This window comes from Letharia columbiana (genome assembly GCF_014066305.1).
Source record: "Letharia columbiana isolate WasteWater2 chromosome Unknown Sc0000071_s0, whole genome shotgun sequence".
NCBI lineage: Eukaryota > Fungi > Ascomycota > Lecanoromycetes > Lecanorales > Parmeliaceae > Letharia > Letharia columbiana.
In genome coordinates, this window is record NW_023501116.1 from 137312 (window position 1) to 156771 (window position 19460).

Below are 19460 nucleotides of genomic sequence, written 5' to 3' on the forward strand. Positions count from 1 at the left end.
TGCCGAGCTTCGCCGACTGTAGAATGGTACATTGGAAGTGAGCAACTCTTCCGAGGCCTCTTGAAGGGTGTTCCTCTATGAAATCTAGACACTGACCCGGGTATTCCCCCGATGCTCTCGACCAAAGATCCGGGAAGACGGTAGTGCTTGATTTTCAAGCATGTGGGACACGTGACGGTACGATCGCCTGCGGACGAAGGTTTCTTGTGCCCTTTGTGGAAAACACACAGGTGTAAAGGGAAAGTATGTAAAGAAGTCGCGGTATCGTACAGCAAAACGTCCAAATTGTATGCCCATGTGAGTTCGTTCTGACAGGGAAAGACCTGTCTGCATTGTAGATGACCAAGGACGCGTTGATGCAAATATGTACCTGGCTCGGGGTAAGATACTAAGATTAGTACGCTGAGCACTGGGGCATCATCCAGAGTCTGGTGGAAAAGCTCGGGTGCAAGGTATCCAAGCTCACACGCTGGGGCGGCTACCGCCGCTGGCACGGTGGGGCTTTGCTCGACCAAACACGCGTGGCACGTTTAGACTTGTCTTCCTCGACCAGCGGGGCCATGGGTAAACAATCGAAGGAAACCTTGCCCGCGGAACGAGATTCGGTTGGAAGATTCGATTGGATTGGATTCTTTGGCTTCTGGCGCGTCTTCGAGTATTTGGGCTATGGGTAATGCTTCAAGAGATGGGAGATATGAGATTACGGAGAAACGTTACTCGGACTTAAAATTCAAATCGCGTTGCGAAAAGATCGATGAGAGGGTAACGCCTTGCTATCGGGTTGTGGAAGGTGCGCTTTGAATATTGACTTAGCTGCTGTATGACTCGGCCCACTTCGCCATCATCATGTGATATTCCCCTGGAGTCGCAGGGTTTCGTCTCTTTTGAAGACAGTAATGGTTTGAATCCTGTCGGTAGAGAGTCTAATTTTGTCCCAAAGTTTGACAGCTCCTGGTTGCACCTCGTTCTCTACTGGATGTTAAGTTGTAGTTGAAGACCACAAATTTTCGACGAAGTCGGCACTGTACCATTTGCGTCTGTGGACACTTATGAAGAGCAAAAGCCCGCTTGACTACCAAGATCAAAGACTCTAGGCCTGACCGTGATATTGAGTGCATACACCCAGAGTCCCATTATCAGCCCACCCTGCACTGCAGAACGCCCATGACCCAAAGCGCCCGAGTCATGCGCGATAAGAAGAAATGTGCACACAATCTGCGCTTAGAAGATGCAGCGGGTTAAACCTCAGCAGGATCAAGAAGTCGATACTTCAGCTGGCTTGTAATCGACGTGTCCAGTCCCCACATACCCAAGCCCCTGGATCTCCGCCTCAAACTCCACTTCCTGAGTCTTGCGCCCTGGCATTATCATGAACTCGCCAACTCCTCTCACCACATCGAACAAGGCGTGATAAGTCATTGGCCGACCGATCTCCCGAAAATCGCCAACGATAATTTCAATCGCGTCATGATTCAGGAACTCGTGTGTGAAGACGAAGACACCTGTGGCGATGGGTGTCCTGCCTTCCCCTTTGCTTATGTATTTGAAAATGACGCCTACAGCTAAGGCGACAGTCTGGAGTAATTCATCGACAGGGATCGAGGAACCGAAGCTGTGGAATTGGAGGGTCGTGGGTGAGTGGGGGACGTGGTATGAAATGAAGTTTCGCGAAGGCGCGAGAGTCTTGTTGGGAAAACCTGCAGAGGGTGTGAGTTTGAGGTTTGATTTGCCTTGAGTTTGATTGGAAGCCGTGGCGATCGGTCCGTGACGAGCGACAGCTAGCGCAGTAGTCGTAAGAGGGTGAAAGGGCAGCCAGAGTAGTGTTGCTAATACGAGGACTAGATGAGGATACATGAAGAGGACGTAGACTCTTTCAGCGTCTGAGATGAGGCGTTTAAATATATGTTGCGGTTGAACATAGAGGCGCTTGAGGAAACGCGTAATCGGATGTTCGGGTCGTCTGATCTCCTTGGAACGCGAGGTCCTCCGCCTAGCAATGCTCTAAGCAACTATACTGTTGCTGGAGAACCACATCAGTACCATTCTGAGTTGAGATCGGAATTTCGAGAAGCCAGCATCCGGTATACAGGCGTTGTTGATATAAATTGAGCACGAATTGAGACTTGGACCCATCGACTTGGTTTAGCCGGTGACTTGGACTTTGACAACATTGATGGCAGTTGCGAACCTTTCCTTTCAGTGGGAGAGAGAGATTTAGGGAGATTGTACACCCAAACACAAGCCTTTTGCCCTGATAGCTTGCCAAATTGCTCCAAGTCCCAACCATCAATACTTTTTACACATTCTGCTCGCCCATCTGCCAATCCTCGTCACGGTACCAATCCGAAGATTCGTCGCGCCGCAGACGAATCTCCTTTTACTATACGTCCCCAACAGCTGCACAATGCCTTTCCTCCTCGCGGCATCGGCCTCCGGCCAAACTCGCCTTAGAGAAGCCAGATGTCGCCACTGTCGTTGCCTCTGATCCATCTTGTTCTTCTCGGACCGGAAATGAAGATTATCGATCACCTCTCCGGCCTGATCTACGTCGTACTCGAGAAAACCCTTTTCGCGGATCTGTCCTCTTAACTCCCTAATCTGTGAGAGGAGCTCGATCGTCTGTTCGACGGAGGCCAGGTCTTCCTTCAGGCTGTCCAGTTTGTGGAGTAGAGTGTCAAAGTCGCCGTGGGCAATTGTGGCTACGGGCCGAGCTTCGAGCGCCTGGATTTGTGATCTTATCTCCTCGGCGTCAATTGGGTGAGGCCTAAATTGGAGGCGGTAATTCTCGAAACGCAATGCATCCAGCCACTTATCAACAGTGTTGCTCGACATTCTGGTCAGTCGTGACTGTGGGTTTGATATGCTTTGAAACGTTGAGATGGATGGTGGTGGGTGACTTAAGCATGAAAGGGAAGATGCAGAGTGTCCCTGACGTGACAAAGGTAGGCAGTTTCCCAGACCTGAGGAACACAAATGGCTGAAGCTATCTATAATCTTTGGGAGCAACAAATCAATGAATCGGAGTTTTATATCCAAAGGACCTTTCGACCAGTGAAAAAGGATTTTGGAGGAGTGGAGTAGATTGGCTTGGCATATGATCTAGCCTGACTGGATCTAGTGGCTTGGCTCGGAATTACCGGCTTTTTATCTTTTCCCCCGAGGCCTGCTTTCTCTCGACTCTCAATCATCTTTTCTTTGATATCCAACACCCTCTCAGTTACATCCATCGCGGTGACTGGTTAAGGCTGTTGAAACACTGTAACAAATTCAATTCATATTCCGGTAAAGGTTTCTCAATCTCCCCCTCACCAGCTCTGGCAAGACCAGAAGCACCCAAATCATCTTCACATACTCTGCATTGAAGATATGAAGGCCCGGGCTGTAGCGAAAGATCCCGCATGCCAAACAGCGATAAGGAATGCCACTGAGAAGTTGGGGAAATACAACACGAACAGGATCTACGATGAATCCGCTAAGATGATGAATTGCTTGGTGCATGACCATTCGTCCACTTTTACTTAGGATCCAAACAGCAGGGAAGCGTGCCAGCTATCATTTTCAGGCACGGTATCCTTCGACGTTAATGGGAAATTTTTACGCACTGCACGCATTGATGCACTATATTAGTGATATTGTAGTTGCTCATGTGGTATGGGTAACTGGATTCCGTCCGTCATCGGGCTCGCTGGTAACCCATTTGATGGTCATATCAGCGTGACACGTAGTCATTTCCCAAACAAGGTCAATGCAATGGCTTGCATGATGCAGTCTGGGCTTCGTCACTAGGCTCATCTCTTTGAGTGTGTGGTGCTGGTGCCGTTGACGAGGCTCCAAAAATCATCACGCAGGGATTTCTGTACGGGTCAGGAGCTTTCCGGCTACACCACTCGGGCGCTGTCTTTAAAAATCACTGGAATTCGATGGGGCTGATCGGGCTCTGAAAAGGGAAACGTCTGGCGCCTGGGCCGCAGACAGGTCATTTTCTCACAATGGGACATCAAACATAACGGACAAACGGTGGCATTGATGGGTCCAGGTAATGCCATATATTATTCGGACATCTGCATGCAAATACTGGGATGAAGAAGCCTATGACGGCCTTTTCTGCCGTTGACAGATAAGCATTCTGTTCTGATGACGTGCCAGATAATCTACTCGTAGGCTATGGCTTTGCTTTCGTATATCTGTGACGATAACTCTCTACAAACACTCGGTTGGAAAATTGTCCCGTCGGATCTTGCCAACTACACATCTGAAGATCTGATGGGACCAGATGCCCGGGACTTGTGCTACACATCGATGATCGTGGAGATATGGCTAGAATGCAAAGGTAACCCGGGTTTGGTCCTGTGTGACCTTTGACATTCCACTTCAACCATTCACTCCCATGAAAGCAAGAGCTCCCTCGACATGAGTCGGAGGAGCATCGAGGTCTTCCTCTGTTCTCAGCCCACCAGCAAAACCTAAGAGATCCAGAGATCGTAATTAGAGGAGTACATGTTCATAGACGACAAGCATTCAACTTGTAGTCTCAGAACCTTGGCCGCAAGCCTCAAGAGCGTTATGCAACCGTGAGAGCAGAGTCCATTCCAGGACACGAACCTGGCGCCCCAGATATCTTCACAGACCGTGCTCGCCCACATCTATGGCTTCTACGTCTGGTCTTTGGCACTCGGTCTTCCCACAGATCCAATCCTTCCAGCATCGAGATCAACCCCTTCCATATCGGGTTTCGAGCACACCGCCATCACCATGAACGCCACCATCCTCCCACCCAATTCCTCGATTGTTTATTCATACACCCATACGTCCGCCTTCCCCCACAGCTCCCTCCTAAAAACACAATTCCATAACACCCCATACCTGCATCTCGAGTCCCAAGGGTGCATTTGATCGGTCAAAGTAAAGTAAAGAACGGTAAAGCAAAGGATCAAGGCTTGAGGCATCAATAGCCATGGACGCGCTTCTCACAGTCTTTTATTTCTTTCTTCCTTCCCGCTTTTTCATCTTCGTCTTCGTCTCGGACGCCGACTTTGACTTATACACGTATATGTTGTTCTATACCCACTCAAGACAATCTTTGCGAGATGAGGGTTTCTGCCTCTCATCACTCCGTACAGAGATGGGATGAAATCATTTGTGGGCTCAGTGTAATGAGTTAAAGGACCATTTGAAGGGGACGATTAGAGATCAGTGATGGCAAATTGGAGGCCTGGTAGAAGGGCAGAGGAGTTGTAGACGGATGTAGTGGGAATCGGCAGTAACAAGTCAGGGTACGATATATGGGTGCAATTTGATGTGAATATCAACGCAGTGTTTCGTAAGATCTTTGTTCATTCAACCATCAACAAGGTAGCAAGAGCTTCCAAGCTCTTCGACACATGCTGTTCGATCTCCATGAAGTCTGCTAGAATGCAACCGTAGCTCGTGCCTTCAGCTGTAGCTAGCTTCCCTCAGTCAGCCCTCATACCACACGCTTCCATGAAGACGATCACCAGCCTTTTACGCACAATAGTCCCCAAGTCCACGCTGACACCGATCCTATCACCTGCATCTCGCATAATGACATCCTCCTCATGCCAGAGCACCCAATTCCATTCCCGCCACATCTCCCCACCTCAGATAGTCTCATACGGCAACCCGACCGCCTCGCCCTCCTTCTTCCCAGGCTTATGTCCCCTCCTACAATCCCGCTTATGCACCTTCCACCCCTCCGCCTGACACTCCTTGCCGCAATACCCCACCGAGCCACACCCAGCACAGCGCTTCGCGTCCCTGTTCCCGCAAACCTCACAGACCATTTTGCCATAGATCTTCCGCTCATCTTCCTTCGCCGCCTCGATGCCCCGCATCTGACGCCGCAGTAACTGACCCCGGACCTGGTACTCGCACGTCCTGCTGCCGCAGACGGGGTAGACGGCGATGACGACGACGGGCTCGGCGAGGTTGAGGAACGAGGAGGGCGATTTGAGACAGTCGGTCGTGGGGGAGGCGCAGGCGAGACAGGGGGAGGTGAGGGCGGCCATGCATTCGGTGTGGTGTTGGGCGGTGATGAGGGCGATGACGTCGATGAAGGCGTCCTTGAAGGCGGCGCTCGTTTGTTGGGATTCGGCGGGCTGGCAGAGGAAGAGGGGGACGGGGTGCGTGTGGGAGATGTGGGTTGTGTCGGTGGTGTTGTGGACGCTGAAGCGGAAGAGGGCCGGGGTGGTGGTGGTGGTTGAGGCGGCCATGGTGATGTGGTTTGGTGTGGTTGTTGTGAGGGTGTGAGAGTCATGGTGGTTCGAAGAGGTGAGGTTGCGCGGTAGGTTGCGGGGAGGTAGATATGTAGTAGAGGTGTCTGACTTGGGTTGTTTTCAGGGTGGCTCGAAGTGATGAAAAGAAGTGAAGCTCCTGCTCCCCAGGACAAGAAGCATGTTCATTGAGTTCCTGCCAATCTGGAGAAGAGAAGCTTCACTATGCCCATTCTACAATATTTACTCATAAAGTGACATTCTAGGTCCTCGAACGAAGAAATGATACGATGATTACGTTCGACTTCGTACTAAGCTAGTTTACTTCAATCACTGGTTTCTGACGGTCCTTTCCAAACTCTTCACTGATATATCACATTGAACTCTTAAACAAGTCTAGAATGTCAGTATTATTCTTATATAGCAAAGATTACAATAAGTATATACGCGGATATAGATCGACGTCTGAGATGAAGATGAGAACAAAGAGGAAGGGAAAGGCTGTGGACAGGGAGTCCATGACTATTGTGGTTGGATTGACTGTCTCTATGGAGTGGCATTTCCATGTAGAAATGGTAGCAAAGGCCTGTGGCAAAAGGACGATAGTACCTTGACACACATATGATATGGCCATATAGACCAATCATATGTCCATGTGAGCTTTGTTACCTGTTGCCACCTGTCCGCGCGTATGACACACCTCGAACAGCTTTGTGCATCAAATGTAGTGTTGGGAGAATATAGACCCTGACTACGTGAGCTGCAGGAGCGATAGAGGAATGAGCGTACTAGTAGCGATCCTGATACGGCTAGCTAACATTCCGAGAGAGTCTTATGGTCTGTCCGCCAACCCCTAAAGCAGTATGCCAAAAGGATCTCACTGCGAGGATATCCGGGAATGAGCTTCACTCGCCTCCACCAGGGGTTCGTGCTGGTTGGTGGCGTAGCCAAGTCGGCTCGGAAGACATGATCATTCATCAGACAGGCTTGCTCATTCATCGAGCTATCATTAGTGATGCGTGACTTTCAACGATATCGAGGTATCATGTTGAGTGAGGCCTGGGGAGAAGCGCTAGAAAAGAAATTATGTTCTTCGCTCTCCCTTGCGACTACTACGGCTGCCCGGTATCTGCGATTTCGATGTTCCAGGTGGTACTACGATCTCCACGTCTGTCGATAAAGAGCTAATAGAAGGATGCTCACGCATCTGCCTTTCTGCGATCTCAAGTGCTAACATGAGCTCGACGTCTGTGGAGGACAAGCTCAAAAGCGATGGCTCCTGTCGGTGGGGAGACTGCCAGCCCATTTCGTGGTCCTTCGAAATCATGTCGAGCGACGTATTTGAGATGGAGGGGCGGTTGGTAACCAGAAACCGGAATCGACGGCAGAGGCCGCTCATCATATTGCAACCCCGGCTTAGGCGGCGTTGGTGATGGTTTGTCCAGATTTGATGATGAGGAGGCCACAATGGATGTAAGTCGAGTTCCAAGTTCAAACCGTGGTGAGGGCGCAGGACATCGAGCCATTTCTGAGATTTCGTTGCCAAACCATGACGGCGATATCTCGTCTGGAAGCTCCAGTCCCTTACTATCAGAGAGCTCTCTTTGTAAATACAAGCTGTTAGTGTCGATCTCGTCTAGAGACTTTGCACTGCTCTTCGACCCCTGTCTCCTGAGAATCTAACTATGGAGCGAAATCCTTTCCCTTTGTCTCTTTTTGGTTGAAGTTTTGCCTCTGCTTCCAGGTGTTCTTGCTTGGGTTGCTGCAATTCGACATGCCCAGCTTCGATTCTATCGTCTCCTACCATATCAAGAATCTGAATGGGCTCGCGAACCACAGGCCCGAAGTTAGCTGAATGAGCCTCGGGATCCTCGCGATCGGCGTACGATAATGGGGGTGAGATGGAATAGCCCATTTCTTCCATCATGGCATCGATTCGTCGCTGGTATTCCTCTGAGGGGGCTCGAAAGGTGAACTCTTGCGTATTGAGCCGATGACCATATGGCCTCGGAATTTGATCTTCCTCACCATAACGGATTGGCGCGGGCTCGCAACCGCAGCGCCAGAGTGAGCCCCGGAGTTCTCGCGATCCGCGTATGGATATTGGGAAGAATTCATAGCTTCGGCCTCCCAATCTGGCGTCCGATCCGACAATCTGTTCTCTAATGGTGGTAGTTCCGAACTCGTGACCCCGGTGAGCGTATTGAGATTGAACAATCCTCCGTCTCGAGTGGCTTGTGGGATCCAGATATCTGCATCTTCTAGAGCCTCGTCCGACTTCGATACCGAAGCCGAAGCCAAGTTTCTTTCTGATCCTGTTCCCTCAACGTTTGAGTCCGAGTCCGAGTCTGAGCTCGCGTCCGCATCCCCATCAAAATCAGTATCAGTATCATGTTTCGTGCCAGCATACCATGGCTTACGTAGCAGGAATGCCGTCACCTTAGGGTCGACCTCGTCTGTGTCTTTGTCGTTCACTGCGGCGATAGGATCCTCGAGTCCACCGTCAGCAGTGCTTCTTCATCGCACAAGACTAAGAAACCTACGAAGCCTCAGACCATCGTAGGCTTTCCAGAGGGAACCTCGTTTGCCAAATGCCCAGTAATGCAATCCCCAGCTTTGAGTGTACTCGAATCCCTCTCTGCGCCTTTGCTGTTTGCCTGTAGCTCTTCTGCCAGCTGATCGTCGATATTTTTGCCACCTGCCCAACCAGTTGCTCCCAGAGCCATCTGAGCAAACGCACGTTTGATACTGCCTTTGCCGTCCGGTTTGAGCCCATGAACTTCTTCATTGCCAGTGCTTTTCCATGGTGTAAGGTGGATGAACTCTCCTGTCTCGGGATCGAAGAACGTCTTGTTGGGGCCTTCAGTCTCCAGCTCAATGAGGTTCTCATGTTTCTCGTCGGATGCATCGTTGGTCAGCGACACCTTAGAGGTGCCCCACATGGTATCCTTCAAGGGGCCGACGAGAGTGTCTTCAGAAGTATTGCGAGACTGCCACGTAGGCTCGCCTGTTGGATTCTCTACTGCATTAGGTTGCGAGCTTCGGATTCGTTGCCGTAGCTGCCCGAGGGGGTGATCGTCTTCTGGGTTGCGCGTAATCATACGGTAACCTTCCCCACTGACTGTCTCTGGACCTTCTTGATGGTGTCGTGTAAACTGCCAATCGGACCTTACCGGGCTTGTGAAGACCTCCTCACTCCTCCAGTGGTGGCGAAAGACGATGAGTGATAGACCTCCTATGATAACAGTAGAAGAGAGAACGATCGCTGCTGACAAGAAGTTGAAGGTTGAGATGACTGTGTCATCTCCAGGCCCGTCAGTTGGGAGAGAAGACCGCTCCGTGAAGCCAGCCTTCAAAAGCCTCGAGCTCGCTTGTAGTGTTGCATTCAAGGTTCGTTTCCAGTGGCTATATGGAGGAAAAATCACGTCGGCCGTATTGTTCGACAGAAGCTTTTTGCAATTCGGACCGAGTTGAATCCCAGTCTACGGAAACATTAGAGCCAGTCGAATAGAGGTGACCAGATATAGCCCAGAGCTACTTACAGAGTCCAGTTGACCACACGTGTCAAGTGCATCATTCTTAGCTGACCAGACCGCGAGTTTGTATGTTCGCTCTCCAAAAATGACCATCCCAATTAATGTAAGCCCGAGACTTATGGTACCCAGGCCATTTGCAAACCAGTCTCTTCTCGGACTGAGGAATCTGAGGCGGGAAATCCATGAGACTTCATGGTCCGTTCTAGGGCTTGCAGTCGGCGCTGGGGGTACGGATCTTGGGGGGTGATTCTGGCGATGTGATTGGCTTGCTGATTTGTTTTCTGGGAGTGGTGGATTTGGAGGCAAGGCATGAGGCTCAACTGACTCCTGACTATCTATCGCGGGGACACTCTTCGGAATTGGTGAGGGTGAGACCGATCGAGAAGTCGCACTGCTCCCTTGCGAGTTTGGCCGTGACGAATCGAAAGAATCGGATGACGAGCTTGGGTTGGGGGACAGACTTGGAATACTAGGCAATGGACCATCTGATGAGGTGGTTGGTTCATTGATGGACGGACTCCCATTTATTTCCATTGCGGCGAGTCAAGAGGACTGACCCAGTGTGACTTTATGTGACCGATTGTGCGACTGTTATACGAGTGCAGTCCTAAAATTATATGAAAAAAACGTGATTCTTCAACAAATTTCTGGCCTTGCAGCCTTGCAGCCTCGCAGCCTTACCCCTCACACCCTGTTGCCTATCAACCCGGTCGAATCTGCACGATTGCTGATCTTACCCAGGTACAGAAGTTCAAGCGAGACGAAGGATCTCGGACGCATACGCGCGTTATTTGTGCGCCAATCGGGGCCCACCCTCAAATACTCAAACCTGCCTCAATAGAGAAATCTTCGCCCCCCCCTCCTCGAGTGTCAGAAATGAGTGGTAGTGGTACGTGGCTTAGGGAATGCCTTGCTGCGCAATGCAATGTGCGACACGAACTGTGTCGGGCTGACCTCCGCAAATTCTTATCTTTCCCATGTTCTGCACCAATGTTTTAGGTTTGCGCACGTTATACCCAGGTGGTACGAGAATGTAAAATCGGTAACATTGTCATTTATTTATTTTTGAATGGCTCTGATACCATGAAGCTGTTCGAATGGTGGTACAGACCGTGGGGGCGTGAGATCAGCACAATCGTCTGTCTTCCTGCCCGCATTTTTCTCATCTCTGGCTTGAGCCGACAATACTATACCAACCACGAAAGCTCTGCTGTGCTCCCAAGAGAAAGGCTAGTGAGAGGGAGAATAGAATGCGTCGTTTGAACCGCTGGGAGCCCAAAGGATTCCTCGTGCTACCTCTCGATATGCTGCTCGTTTCAAGTCCCTACCGACTCCGATCCCAAAGCTGCTAATGCGATTTATCGTCACAATCATACACCTTTTTTCCTTCAAACCAAGTTTGGCACACCTGTGCTTTAAGCAAATCTTCTGAGGTCCAACTCATATCAACAACAGCGAAATCAGCCTTGAGTCCGGGCCTTAGTCTCCCAGTCCACGCATCGGCAAAGCATGAGTACGCAGCGCCTTCCGTAGCCGCAGCCAGCGCAGTAGCAAGCGGGAGCGCGTATTGCTCGTTGGTTGTAGCCAACGACTCCGGCTCTCTGGCAGACCGCCGGGTGGTTGCGCAGTACAGATTCGACAGTGGTGCATGCGGCGCGGTTGGCGCATCAGACCCTAGGGCAAGCACGGCGCCTTCGTCCAGGAATTTCTTATAGGCGAACGCCCGTTTGCAGCGTGTTTCGCCTAGTAGCTTGGGCCAGGCTCGGAGGATGGCTGGATCCGAATGTACGGGCTGGACGGATGCTGTAATGCCGGCTTTGCCTAGCCGTTTGGCGTCTTCGGGAGATGTCAGTTCAAGATGCTCGATGCGGTGTCTGCGTCCTGGAGTACCGAAGCTCTCAAGTACGTCAATGGCGTTTTTGATGGCTGCATCTCCAATCGCGTGCAGGGCACACTGTAGACCGGCCGAATCAGCTTTTTGAACCACTGGAGCTAGCATTTTCGGAGTCCATAGCGGGGAGCACGAGACGCCGTTCGAGCTATAAGGCTGAGTAAGAGCTGCAGTGCAAGCGTCGACCACTCCATCGCAGATGATCTTGATCCCTGTTATACGTAGCGCCGGCGACGTGTCTGCATTGAACTTCTCGTGAAGCTCAATAGCCCGGTCTACCTGCTTCAAAGTGACGTTCTCATCATCCGAAGGGCTAATGAGCCAATGCGCGGCAACACGAAAGGGTAGGCTCTCGCGTGATCGCAGTAGTTGCAATCCAGCCCATGCATTCTCGTCCATGGCCATTTCGACCATCCCAGTGTATCCTGCATGCGTGTAGATTCTGCCGGCTTCCCGCAACGCTTTGATCCTGTCCTCAAGGGGCGTCACTCGAGCAACATGGGGCCACACAAGCGTGACGGCGGCCGCTTCACTCAGTAATCCGGAAGGTCTTCCTTGCTCGTCGCGGTGGATTTTGCCACCGATTGGATCCTCCATCGACTCGACATCCAGTTCATTGAGCGCGGCTGTGTTACACCATGTTGAATGCAAGTCTTTGGCGTCGATGAACATGGGTCGCTCGTCGATGGGATCAAGCATGCTAGCCAGCGCCATCCCATTCGTTGTGGGCTGCTCCCATCCATGGCATAGGATGCGTGGTAAGGACGGATTCGCTTTGGCATATGATTTGATTTTAGCACTGATGTCGTCCATGTTCTTGCAGGTTCCAAGGTCAATTTTTCGGAGGGCTAGACCAAGTAGTAGAAAGTGCATATGTCCGTCGATGAAGCCTGGGATCACGACTCGTCCTTGCATATCAGACACCGAGGCTCCATTCTCTATGGCTTGTGTGACAATAAGATCAGGTTCCCCTCCGATGTGTTCGATAAGATCGTTCGTGACGACCATACAAGCTGAAAATGGGCCGTTGGGGGTTTGACTCTCCGCTTCCCCAACGAAAAATCTTCCATTTCGGTAGACTGTTGTCATGATTCAATCTCGTCCAGTGCAATTGCTTGACACATTGTGTCGTTTACAGATGGCAAGATTGTCTAAAGGATCGATAATAGAAAGTAGAAACGCTTTACGCATATTCCATCAGCTTCTCGTGACTTTGGGTTCATTTGATTCCGTTCATTACTGAGTTCGAACTGATAAGCTTGAGGGCCATCCAGCCTGCCACGGAACTCAATTCAGTCCATAGAATAGATAGGGTAGAGTAATGGAGATGGTAAAAAGGAAGATCCGCATCCCCACAGAGTGTATGCTTCGGAAGCTAGAGCTAGCCCGGTTACAAGGCGTATTTTTGCCTGAGGCCACTTGCCTCGTCTGTGGTTTCACACTTTTGACGAAATATGACATTGGCAGGAGCACACAAAATGGAAAGAATCAAGGTGAGACATCTTATTCTATCGCTTGATCCTCTATTGAACATGCGTGTAAAGATTCTGAGCTAGTCTCTCGAGCATGCCAGTCTCCTCGTCAACCAGCAAAGCTCTCTCCACATTCATTCAAGATCTTCTTTTCCATACCCTGGTGAGGAGAGTCTTCCTTTGCTAGACATGGCCTTGAAATCAATACCCTACAATTACATTGTGGAGCACCGTCCCCGTTAAACCCTGAACCCTTCCGGGGTGAAAACTCAACATGCAATAACTCAAGTCCTCCGAGTGACCATCACTGCGCCTCCGTGGAGCTCGGTCATATCGGACGACGCAACCGGAAAACCTTTAGATATCTTCCCTGCCTTCCTCACAAAGCCATTCCTTCGTTCTCTTCCAACCCACAGCTTTGACCTTGGCGTAGATGTTGCCGAGCGCGGCAAAGCGCGATCGCCGGAGTGTATCGAGCCAGTAAGGGCCCAGAGACCACATGTCAAGCTTGCCCCAACTATCGACACGGGTTTGTCCCAAGTTGGCAACCATTTCGTGATGCCGAAGAACGTACGTGCGACCAAACGAATCCACCTCGATTTCGTTCAAGGAAGTCCAAGCCGCCACATGCCGCAGTTTTGAATTCCAGGTGTCGAGCAGAAAGTCTGATACCGCGAAGGGCCCGCGAATCGCGTCCTCTTGGCTGATACAGTTTCTGAACTCAATCTGGCTCAACATTGCTGGTGTCAACTGGACGAGGCCAAGCGTGATACCGATACGCTTGATCATGGCTTTGTGCTTGGCTTGAAGTCTATTAGACCACTCAAATGTCATGCTTGGCGGTAGGTGGAATGTATTGGAGGAATAGAACAACGCGTGGCCTTCGAGATAGGCCTGTCTGCAGGTTGCGATCAGCTGGATTCCAGGCGGAGATTCGATGCTGGCTGTAGTTCCCAAGATGGGCTTGCGAGGATAGATGTCTCCGTGGACCAGGACATGGTCCATGATCTTGTTCCGTACCTCGCCTGGCAAAGAGAAGTAGGAAAGCCTCGTCGGATCGGCTGCCATGATGTTACACTCCATGGATGATGACCAGTCCGTGATTGGCGATGACGGCAGATGCGAGGATAGTATTGCGCTTTATGGGCCGACTCTTTTATATAGTGCTTAGGAAGTATGCTTGTTGCGTCAGAAGCGGGGAAGATGTAGGATGTTTGCAAAGGGTGGTTGTCAGAGGAATGTCAGAGCCTCAGAGGAAGATATACCCCAGGGACTCTATAAAAGTGCTCAACACCTCCATTGAAGCGAACCCTGTGTTAAAGCGAAACTCATATTAAAATACTATTAATAACACCTCTATTAAAGTATTATATATATATACTGAATTCGACTAAATATAAGTACTCAATACCTCCTATTGAAGCTGTGTTTATATTAAAGCGAAACTCACATTAAAATACCAGCAACAGCACCTTAGTTGAAGTGTTACACACATATGCCCGAACCCAACCATATAAAAGTGTTCAAGATCTCCATTAAAGCAACCCCTATATCAAAGTAAAACTCGTATCGAAAGTCACCAACAGCATCTCCATTAAAGTGTTATCACATATACACCTCTATTAGAGTACCTTATATATATAAACTATTCGACTAAATATAAGTATTTAACTCTCCATTAAAGCGAATCCTAAATTAAAGTAATACTCATGTTAAATTCTACTAACAGCATCTTAACCTTGAAATCTTACACATGTATACTCGAACCCAATCATATAAAAAGTGTTAAAGATCTCAAACCCTCATTAAAGCAACCCCTATATCAAAGTAAAACCCTTATCAAACGAACCATCAACAGCGATCTCCATATCATATCAAATACTATACATCATACCCCATGAACCCGACCACATAAAACCCTCACCAAAGCAAACCCCCATCAAAGCAAACCCCCATCACATCAAACATCCAACCCCATCACAGTCTCACACCCCCCCCCACACACCCACACCCACACCCCCACACCCACACCCACACCCACACCCACACCCCCCACCCCCCACCCATAAACCCAACCCCAACCCAACCACAACCACAACCACACCCATAAACCCATCCACAAACCAACCAAAGACCCCCTCCCTCCATCGACGCTTCATCCGTGTCGAACCCTCGTCAAACGGGATCCCGACCGCGGTGTGTCATCCGCAAGAGAGGCGTGGTCAGGGATCACGCATCGGCGGGCAAGAAAGTTTCGAGTCCTACTGACGAGGGGGGGAGGTTGAAGGAAAAGGAGGAGGAGAAGAAGAAGAAGAAGGAGGAGAAGAAGAAGAAGGAGAAGGAGAAGAAGAAGAAGAAGGAGAAGAAGAAGAAGAAGAAGAAGGAGAAGGAGAAGGAGCTCCAAGTCGCCACGCTTGGGTTGGTGGGTGGGACTGGGGATTTTTACGGGTCGCTGTACCCTACGCGTGACTGATGACCAGTGACTCACGGACTGGGCTACAAAATGAGGAAGTTACGAGCGCAACCGTTGCGGGGTCGTACGTAGGTGTGCATATGGCTAACGGATGATTGAACACCGACTAGGTTTCCCAAAAGGATCGTTTGGTTTCCGGAGAGGTTGCGGACTACCCGTCTATTCAAGCACCAGAAATTCGGGCGAGATCGATGCCGTTACGCTGTTGCCTCCAGCGAGAACGGAATCGGACATCTACTTCCCGCTACGGAAAGGAGTCGCCAGAGATGAAACCCCAGCGTTACGCCCCAGAAGCAGGCCCGCGGGTCATCAGCCACCTCTTCGTAGCTTTCCAACCCGTCTCATTGACCATGCCCTCGAGCTCAACCTTCACCTTCTCCCTCGCCACATCCACAAGGACCTTTTCCTCCTTTGCGTCCAGGGCACGGAACGCATCGCCGTCAAAGACGGACGTCTCACCGCACGCCTTTTCCAAACACACCGTGTCCAGCGTATCCCATTTCTGCAAAAACCTTATCTTCTCCAGCCAAAAGCGCCAGCAGAGCAGATATGTGACTTCGAAGACCATGCGTCGCTCGTCTTGGCGGGTTTTCAGCGGGAGGTCCCAGAGCCATTTCTTGTCCATCTGGACGAGGACTTCGGGCGTGAGGTCCGCGAGGCGAAAGGTCATGCAGGCGCTCTTGATCAGGGATCTGTGGTCGGGCTTCAGGTTGTCGAACCATTCCTCCGCGTCGCGAGCGGATCCGGCGGGTAGGTGGAAGGTGTTCATGCTGTAGAACATGTAGTGACCGTCCTGGTACGCCTTTTTGCACGTTCTCAGGAGCTGGAACCCCGGCTGCTTCGTGGCGACTTGGTGTTCCACTCCTCCAACTCTGACTTTGAACACCGCGCGAGGGTGACTGAGGACGGTCCGGAGCAGCTTGCGAGATGGCTTCGGGGATGTCGGCTTCGATTCCGTTAAGCATGGGTAGACATCGCCAGGGACAAGTGCGTATTCCATGATTGCGTTTCGAAGCTCGGCGGGCAGAGAGGTATAGCGGAAGACTTGACTGGGTGTAGCCATGATTGCTCAAGCAGAGTGCTCGAAGCGACTGGGTTTGGCTCTTCGGGACCAATGGGGAGTGAGAAACTATCCTCCAGTTGTGTACCAAGGCTGCAGCCTGTACAATTGGAACTGAGAAGAGTTGAATGGCCTTGAACAGAGGATAGTAAACGAGACAACAAGTCTTTGGATTGCGTCAATGGAGCAACGATGAAAGAAATGTGCAATGGCAACTATGAGACACGAATGTTGGAAACTCCGGAAATGAGGCAATTGTATTTTCACATGTGACTGTTGAAAGGATTGTGCTGCCTAGAAATGGTGTGCGCAGCCGCCGCTCTGTGGTGGTCTTTCCCAAAGGAGATTAAGTTGCAAAACCCGATTGGCACAGGACAAGATGGAATGAATTGACTCTGGAAAAGGAAGTTGGAGAAGACATTCGAAGTGCCTTATATCAATACCTGCCTTGATTTGAAAATTTCTCAATCTTTTATCGTGTGAGTCAACAAATCATCTTTCCAATCTTGAAGGTTTGGCGGTGAATGGTCAACAACGTCCGGCAGAATAAGATTACCGGACAGCCTTACGCAGTAGGAAGCAATGACTCACCACCATCACGGCATGCACGTGCTGACAAAAGTCTGACAGCCGTTGTGTGACCACAATAAGAATATATTATTTCTTTAGATTCTCGTCTTATATAAAGATTATAACTTTAAAATAAAGATATTTAGATTTAGTTATTAGCTATAAATCGTCTAGCTCCTTTAATAAAGCGATATAATTACTATTATACTCCTTTAAAAGAGTATTTTATAAATCTTTAATAATATTATAATCGATCTTAGTTTTATTTTCTTAATTATATCTAAAGCTATAGGCGATTATCTTTAGATATAATAATATTAATATATTCTATATTATATATAAAATATAGTATTTTTATATCTCTTTAAATATCTTAATCGCGATAGTTATCGCTGAGAGTAGAAAGATATTATAGAATATTATAGGCGGAGTTAAGAATAATAAGATTTAACTTAATCGATTAGAGATTATATCTAAGATTTATTAATATAAATAAAGATTTAAAAGCTAGAAATTAAATATAATCTATATTAAAAGAAAGATAAAAGCTTCGAAATTATATATAATCTCTTATTATAAGTTATAGCTATTAGCTATTTCGTTAATAGAGTAATTATTTCTCTAATAATCGTTGATAGTAAGAGTTCTATATATACGATTTTATCTATTAATCTTATAGATAGATATATTATAAGCTATCTACTCGAGAAGATAAGATTAAGAGAATAAGATTATATTACTATAAATAGATATTAAATTTATTATACTCTTTTATATTAATTTAAGACTTAGTTAATCTTCTCGAGTTTAGAAGCTCTCTCTCTTATTATTATTCCCGCGAAGGAGATTATCTCGAGAAGATAATAATATTAATATTAAAGGGGCTCTATAGTCTATACCCGAGTCTATATAATATATATCTTATTTTATAAGATTAAAATCGAGATATTACTTTTATTTTACTATTCGAGACTATAATAAAATTATAAGATATTTACTTTTCTTTCTAAGATTCTTAAGAGTCTTATCTTCTATATCGCCTATTATTTTTAATATTATACTTATTTTACTAGATTTATATATTTATTATTCTATAGATTATAAAATTATCGCATTTAATTATTAAGTTAAGAAAACTCTCTACTATAGCGCGTATCGAGTTTTCGAATATAAGAAAATTAATTAATATAATTAATATATCTTTAGCTTATTTAGAGATATAATAATTATCTTTAAACGGGTTATAAAAAGCGTTATATTTAACCTCTAATAGTAGAGATAATAACTTCTAATAATAATATTTTATTATTATTAAAGAGTGATAATAAATAAAGATATTTCTCGTAAGGGCTAACTTTTATAAGATTTCTAAAGTTCTTAAGACGTCGTATTTAATACTTTTAATTAATATTACGTCGAAGAATAGAAGATAAATATAAAAAGAAAAGAAAATAATATTAATAATACTAATAAAATAGTCTATAAGTAAAATAATTAAATATTATCTATTCGAGAATATTAAAATATATAAATTAAACTCTAATTTTACGGCTTTTTAAAAATATACTTTTATCTATAATATTTATTAATACCTTAACTATAAATTATCTTTAATATCGAATTTCTTATTATAATATCTATATTTATTAAATTAAATTATAACTTTATTAAAGACTTTTAGCGTTTATATTCTTATTATAAATTTTACTACTTTTATTATAAGATTTAATTTAAATAAAATATTCTTAATATTAATTAATTAACTACTCTAAATAATCTATCTATCTTCTATATATAGAAAATATACTCTAAGAATATAATTCTAAGTCTAATTATTTTCTTTATAATTATATTTAGATAAATCGATTATTTAATATATATAAAGAAGATTTTTAAGAGCTAACTTCTTAATTTTTAATTATATTATTATTAAGCTTATAGTTTTCTTTATCTCTATATAAAAAGCTATAACGCTATAATAAGATATAGAAATAAGTTACTTAAGCTCGATATCTTAAGCGTATATCTTTTAGAGTACTTATTAATTATTATAAATTAGCTTTTTAATACGCTATTTAATCGCCGAGAGTAAATAAAACTTATTCCCTTCGATATCTTTTTTCGATATCTATTTAGCGAGTTTATTCGTTATTTTATTCTCTAAGACGTTTTTATAAATCGCGATCTATTATAGAATAATAGATATATTTATCTCTTTAAGCCTTATT

The 19460-nt window shown here is 47.0% G+C and overlaps 10 protein-coding genes across 10 annotated transcripts; 1 reads left to right on the forward strand and 9 right to left on the reverse strand.

Moving 5' to 3' along the window:
* Positions 1-1254: 1254 nt before the first annotated feature.
* Positions 1255-1854, reverse strand: HO173_011984 (uncharacterized protein; the record flags this gene model as incomplete). The annotated part of the gene is made up of 1 exon (XM_037313857.1): positions 1255-1854. One exon carries the CDS (start codon positions 1852-1854, stop codon positions 1255-1257), a length of 600 nt encoding a protein of 199 aa, XP_037159257.1.
* A 432-nt stretch (positions 1855-2286) lies between these two features.
* Positions 2287-2832, reverse strand: HO173_011985 (uncharacterized protein; the record flags this gene model as incomplete). The annotated part of the gene is made up of 1 exon (XM_037313858.1): positions 2287-2832. The coding sequence occupies one exon, from the start codon at positions 2830-2832 to the stop codon at positions 2287-2289; it is 546 nt and encodes a 181-aa protein (XP_037159258.1).
* A 2786-nt stretch (positions 2833-5618) lies between these two features.
* Positions 5619-6230, reverse strand: HO173_011986 (uncharacterized protein; the record flags this gene model as incomplete). The annotated part of the gene is made up of 1 exon (XM_037313859.1): positions 5619-6230. The coding sequence occupies one exon, from the start codon at positions 6228-6230 to the stop codon at positions 5619-5621; it is 612 nt and encodes a 203-aa protein (XP_037159259.1).
* A 1223-nt stretch (positions 6231-7453) lies between these two features.
* On the reverse strand, positions 7454-7756 carry HO173_011987 (uncharacterized protein; the record flags this gene model as incomplete). The annotated part of the gene is made up of 1 exon (XM_037313860.1): positions 7454-7756. One exon carries the CDS (start codon positions 7754-7756, stop codon positions 7454-7456), a length of 303 nt encoding a protein of 100 aa, XP_037159260.1.
* A 397-nt stretch (positions 7757-8153) lies between these two features.
* Positions 8154-8348, reverse strand: HO173_011988 (uncharacterized protein; the record flags this gene model as incomplete). Its single annotated transcript, XM_037313861.1, has 1 exon — positions 8154-8348. The coding sequence occupies one exon, from the start codon at positions 8346-8348 to the stop codon at positions 8154-8156; it is 195 nt and encodes a 64-aa protein (XP_037159261.1).
* Positions 8349-8779: 431 nt separating this feature from the next.
* On the reverse strand, positions 8780-10300 carry HO173_011989 (uncharacterized protein; the record flags this gene model as incomplete). The annotated part of the gene is made up of 2 exons (XM_037313862.1): positions 8780-9712; positions 9773-10300. 2 exons carry the CDS (start codon positions 10298-10300, stop codon positions 8780-8782), a joined length of 1461 nt encoding a protein of 486 aa, XP_037159262.1.
* Positions 10301-11114: 814 nt separating this feature from the next.
* HO173_011990 (uncharacterized protein) lies at positions 11115-12746 on the reverse strand (the record flags this gene model as incomplete). The annotated part of the gene is made up of 1 exon (XM_037313863.1): positions 11115-12746. The coding sequence occupies one exon, from the start codon at positions 12744-12746 to the stop codon at positions 11115-11117; it is 1632 nt and encodes a 543-aa protein (XP_037159263.1).
* A 740-nt stretch (positions 12747-13486) lies between these two features.
* HO173_011991 (uncharacterized protein) lies at positions 13487-14197 on the reverse strand (the record flags this gene model as incomplete). The annotated part of the gene is made up of 1 exon (XM_037313864.1): positions 13487-14197. The coding sequence occupies one exon, from the start codon at positions 14195-14197 to the stop codon at positions 13487-13489; it is 711 nt and encodes a 236-aa protein (XP_037159264.1).
* Positions 14198-14882: 685 nt separating this feature from the next.
* On the forward strand, positions 14883-15602 carry HO173_011992 (uncharacterized protein; the record flags this gene model as incomplete). The annotated part of the gene is made up of 2 exons (XM_037313865.1): positions 14883-14911; positions 15410-15602. The coding sequence occupies 2 exons, from the start codon at positions 14883-14885 to the stop codon at positions 15600-15602; spliced, it is 222 nt and encodes a 73-aa protein (XP_037159265.1).
* A 280-nt stretch (positions 15603-15882) lies between these two features.
* HO173_011993 (uncharacterized protein) lies at positions 15883-16665 on the reverse strand (the record flags this gene model as incomplete). Its single annotated transcript, XM_037313866.1, has 1 exon — positions 15883-16665. One exon carries the CDS (start codon positions 16663-16665, stop codon positions 15883-15885), a length of 783 nt encoding a protein of 260 aa, XP_037159266.1.
* Positions 16666-19460: the final 2795 nt, after the last annotated feature.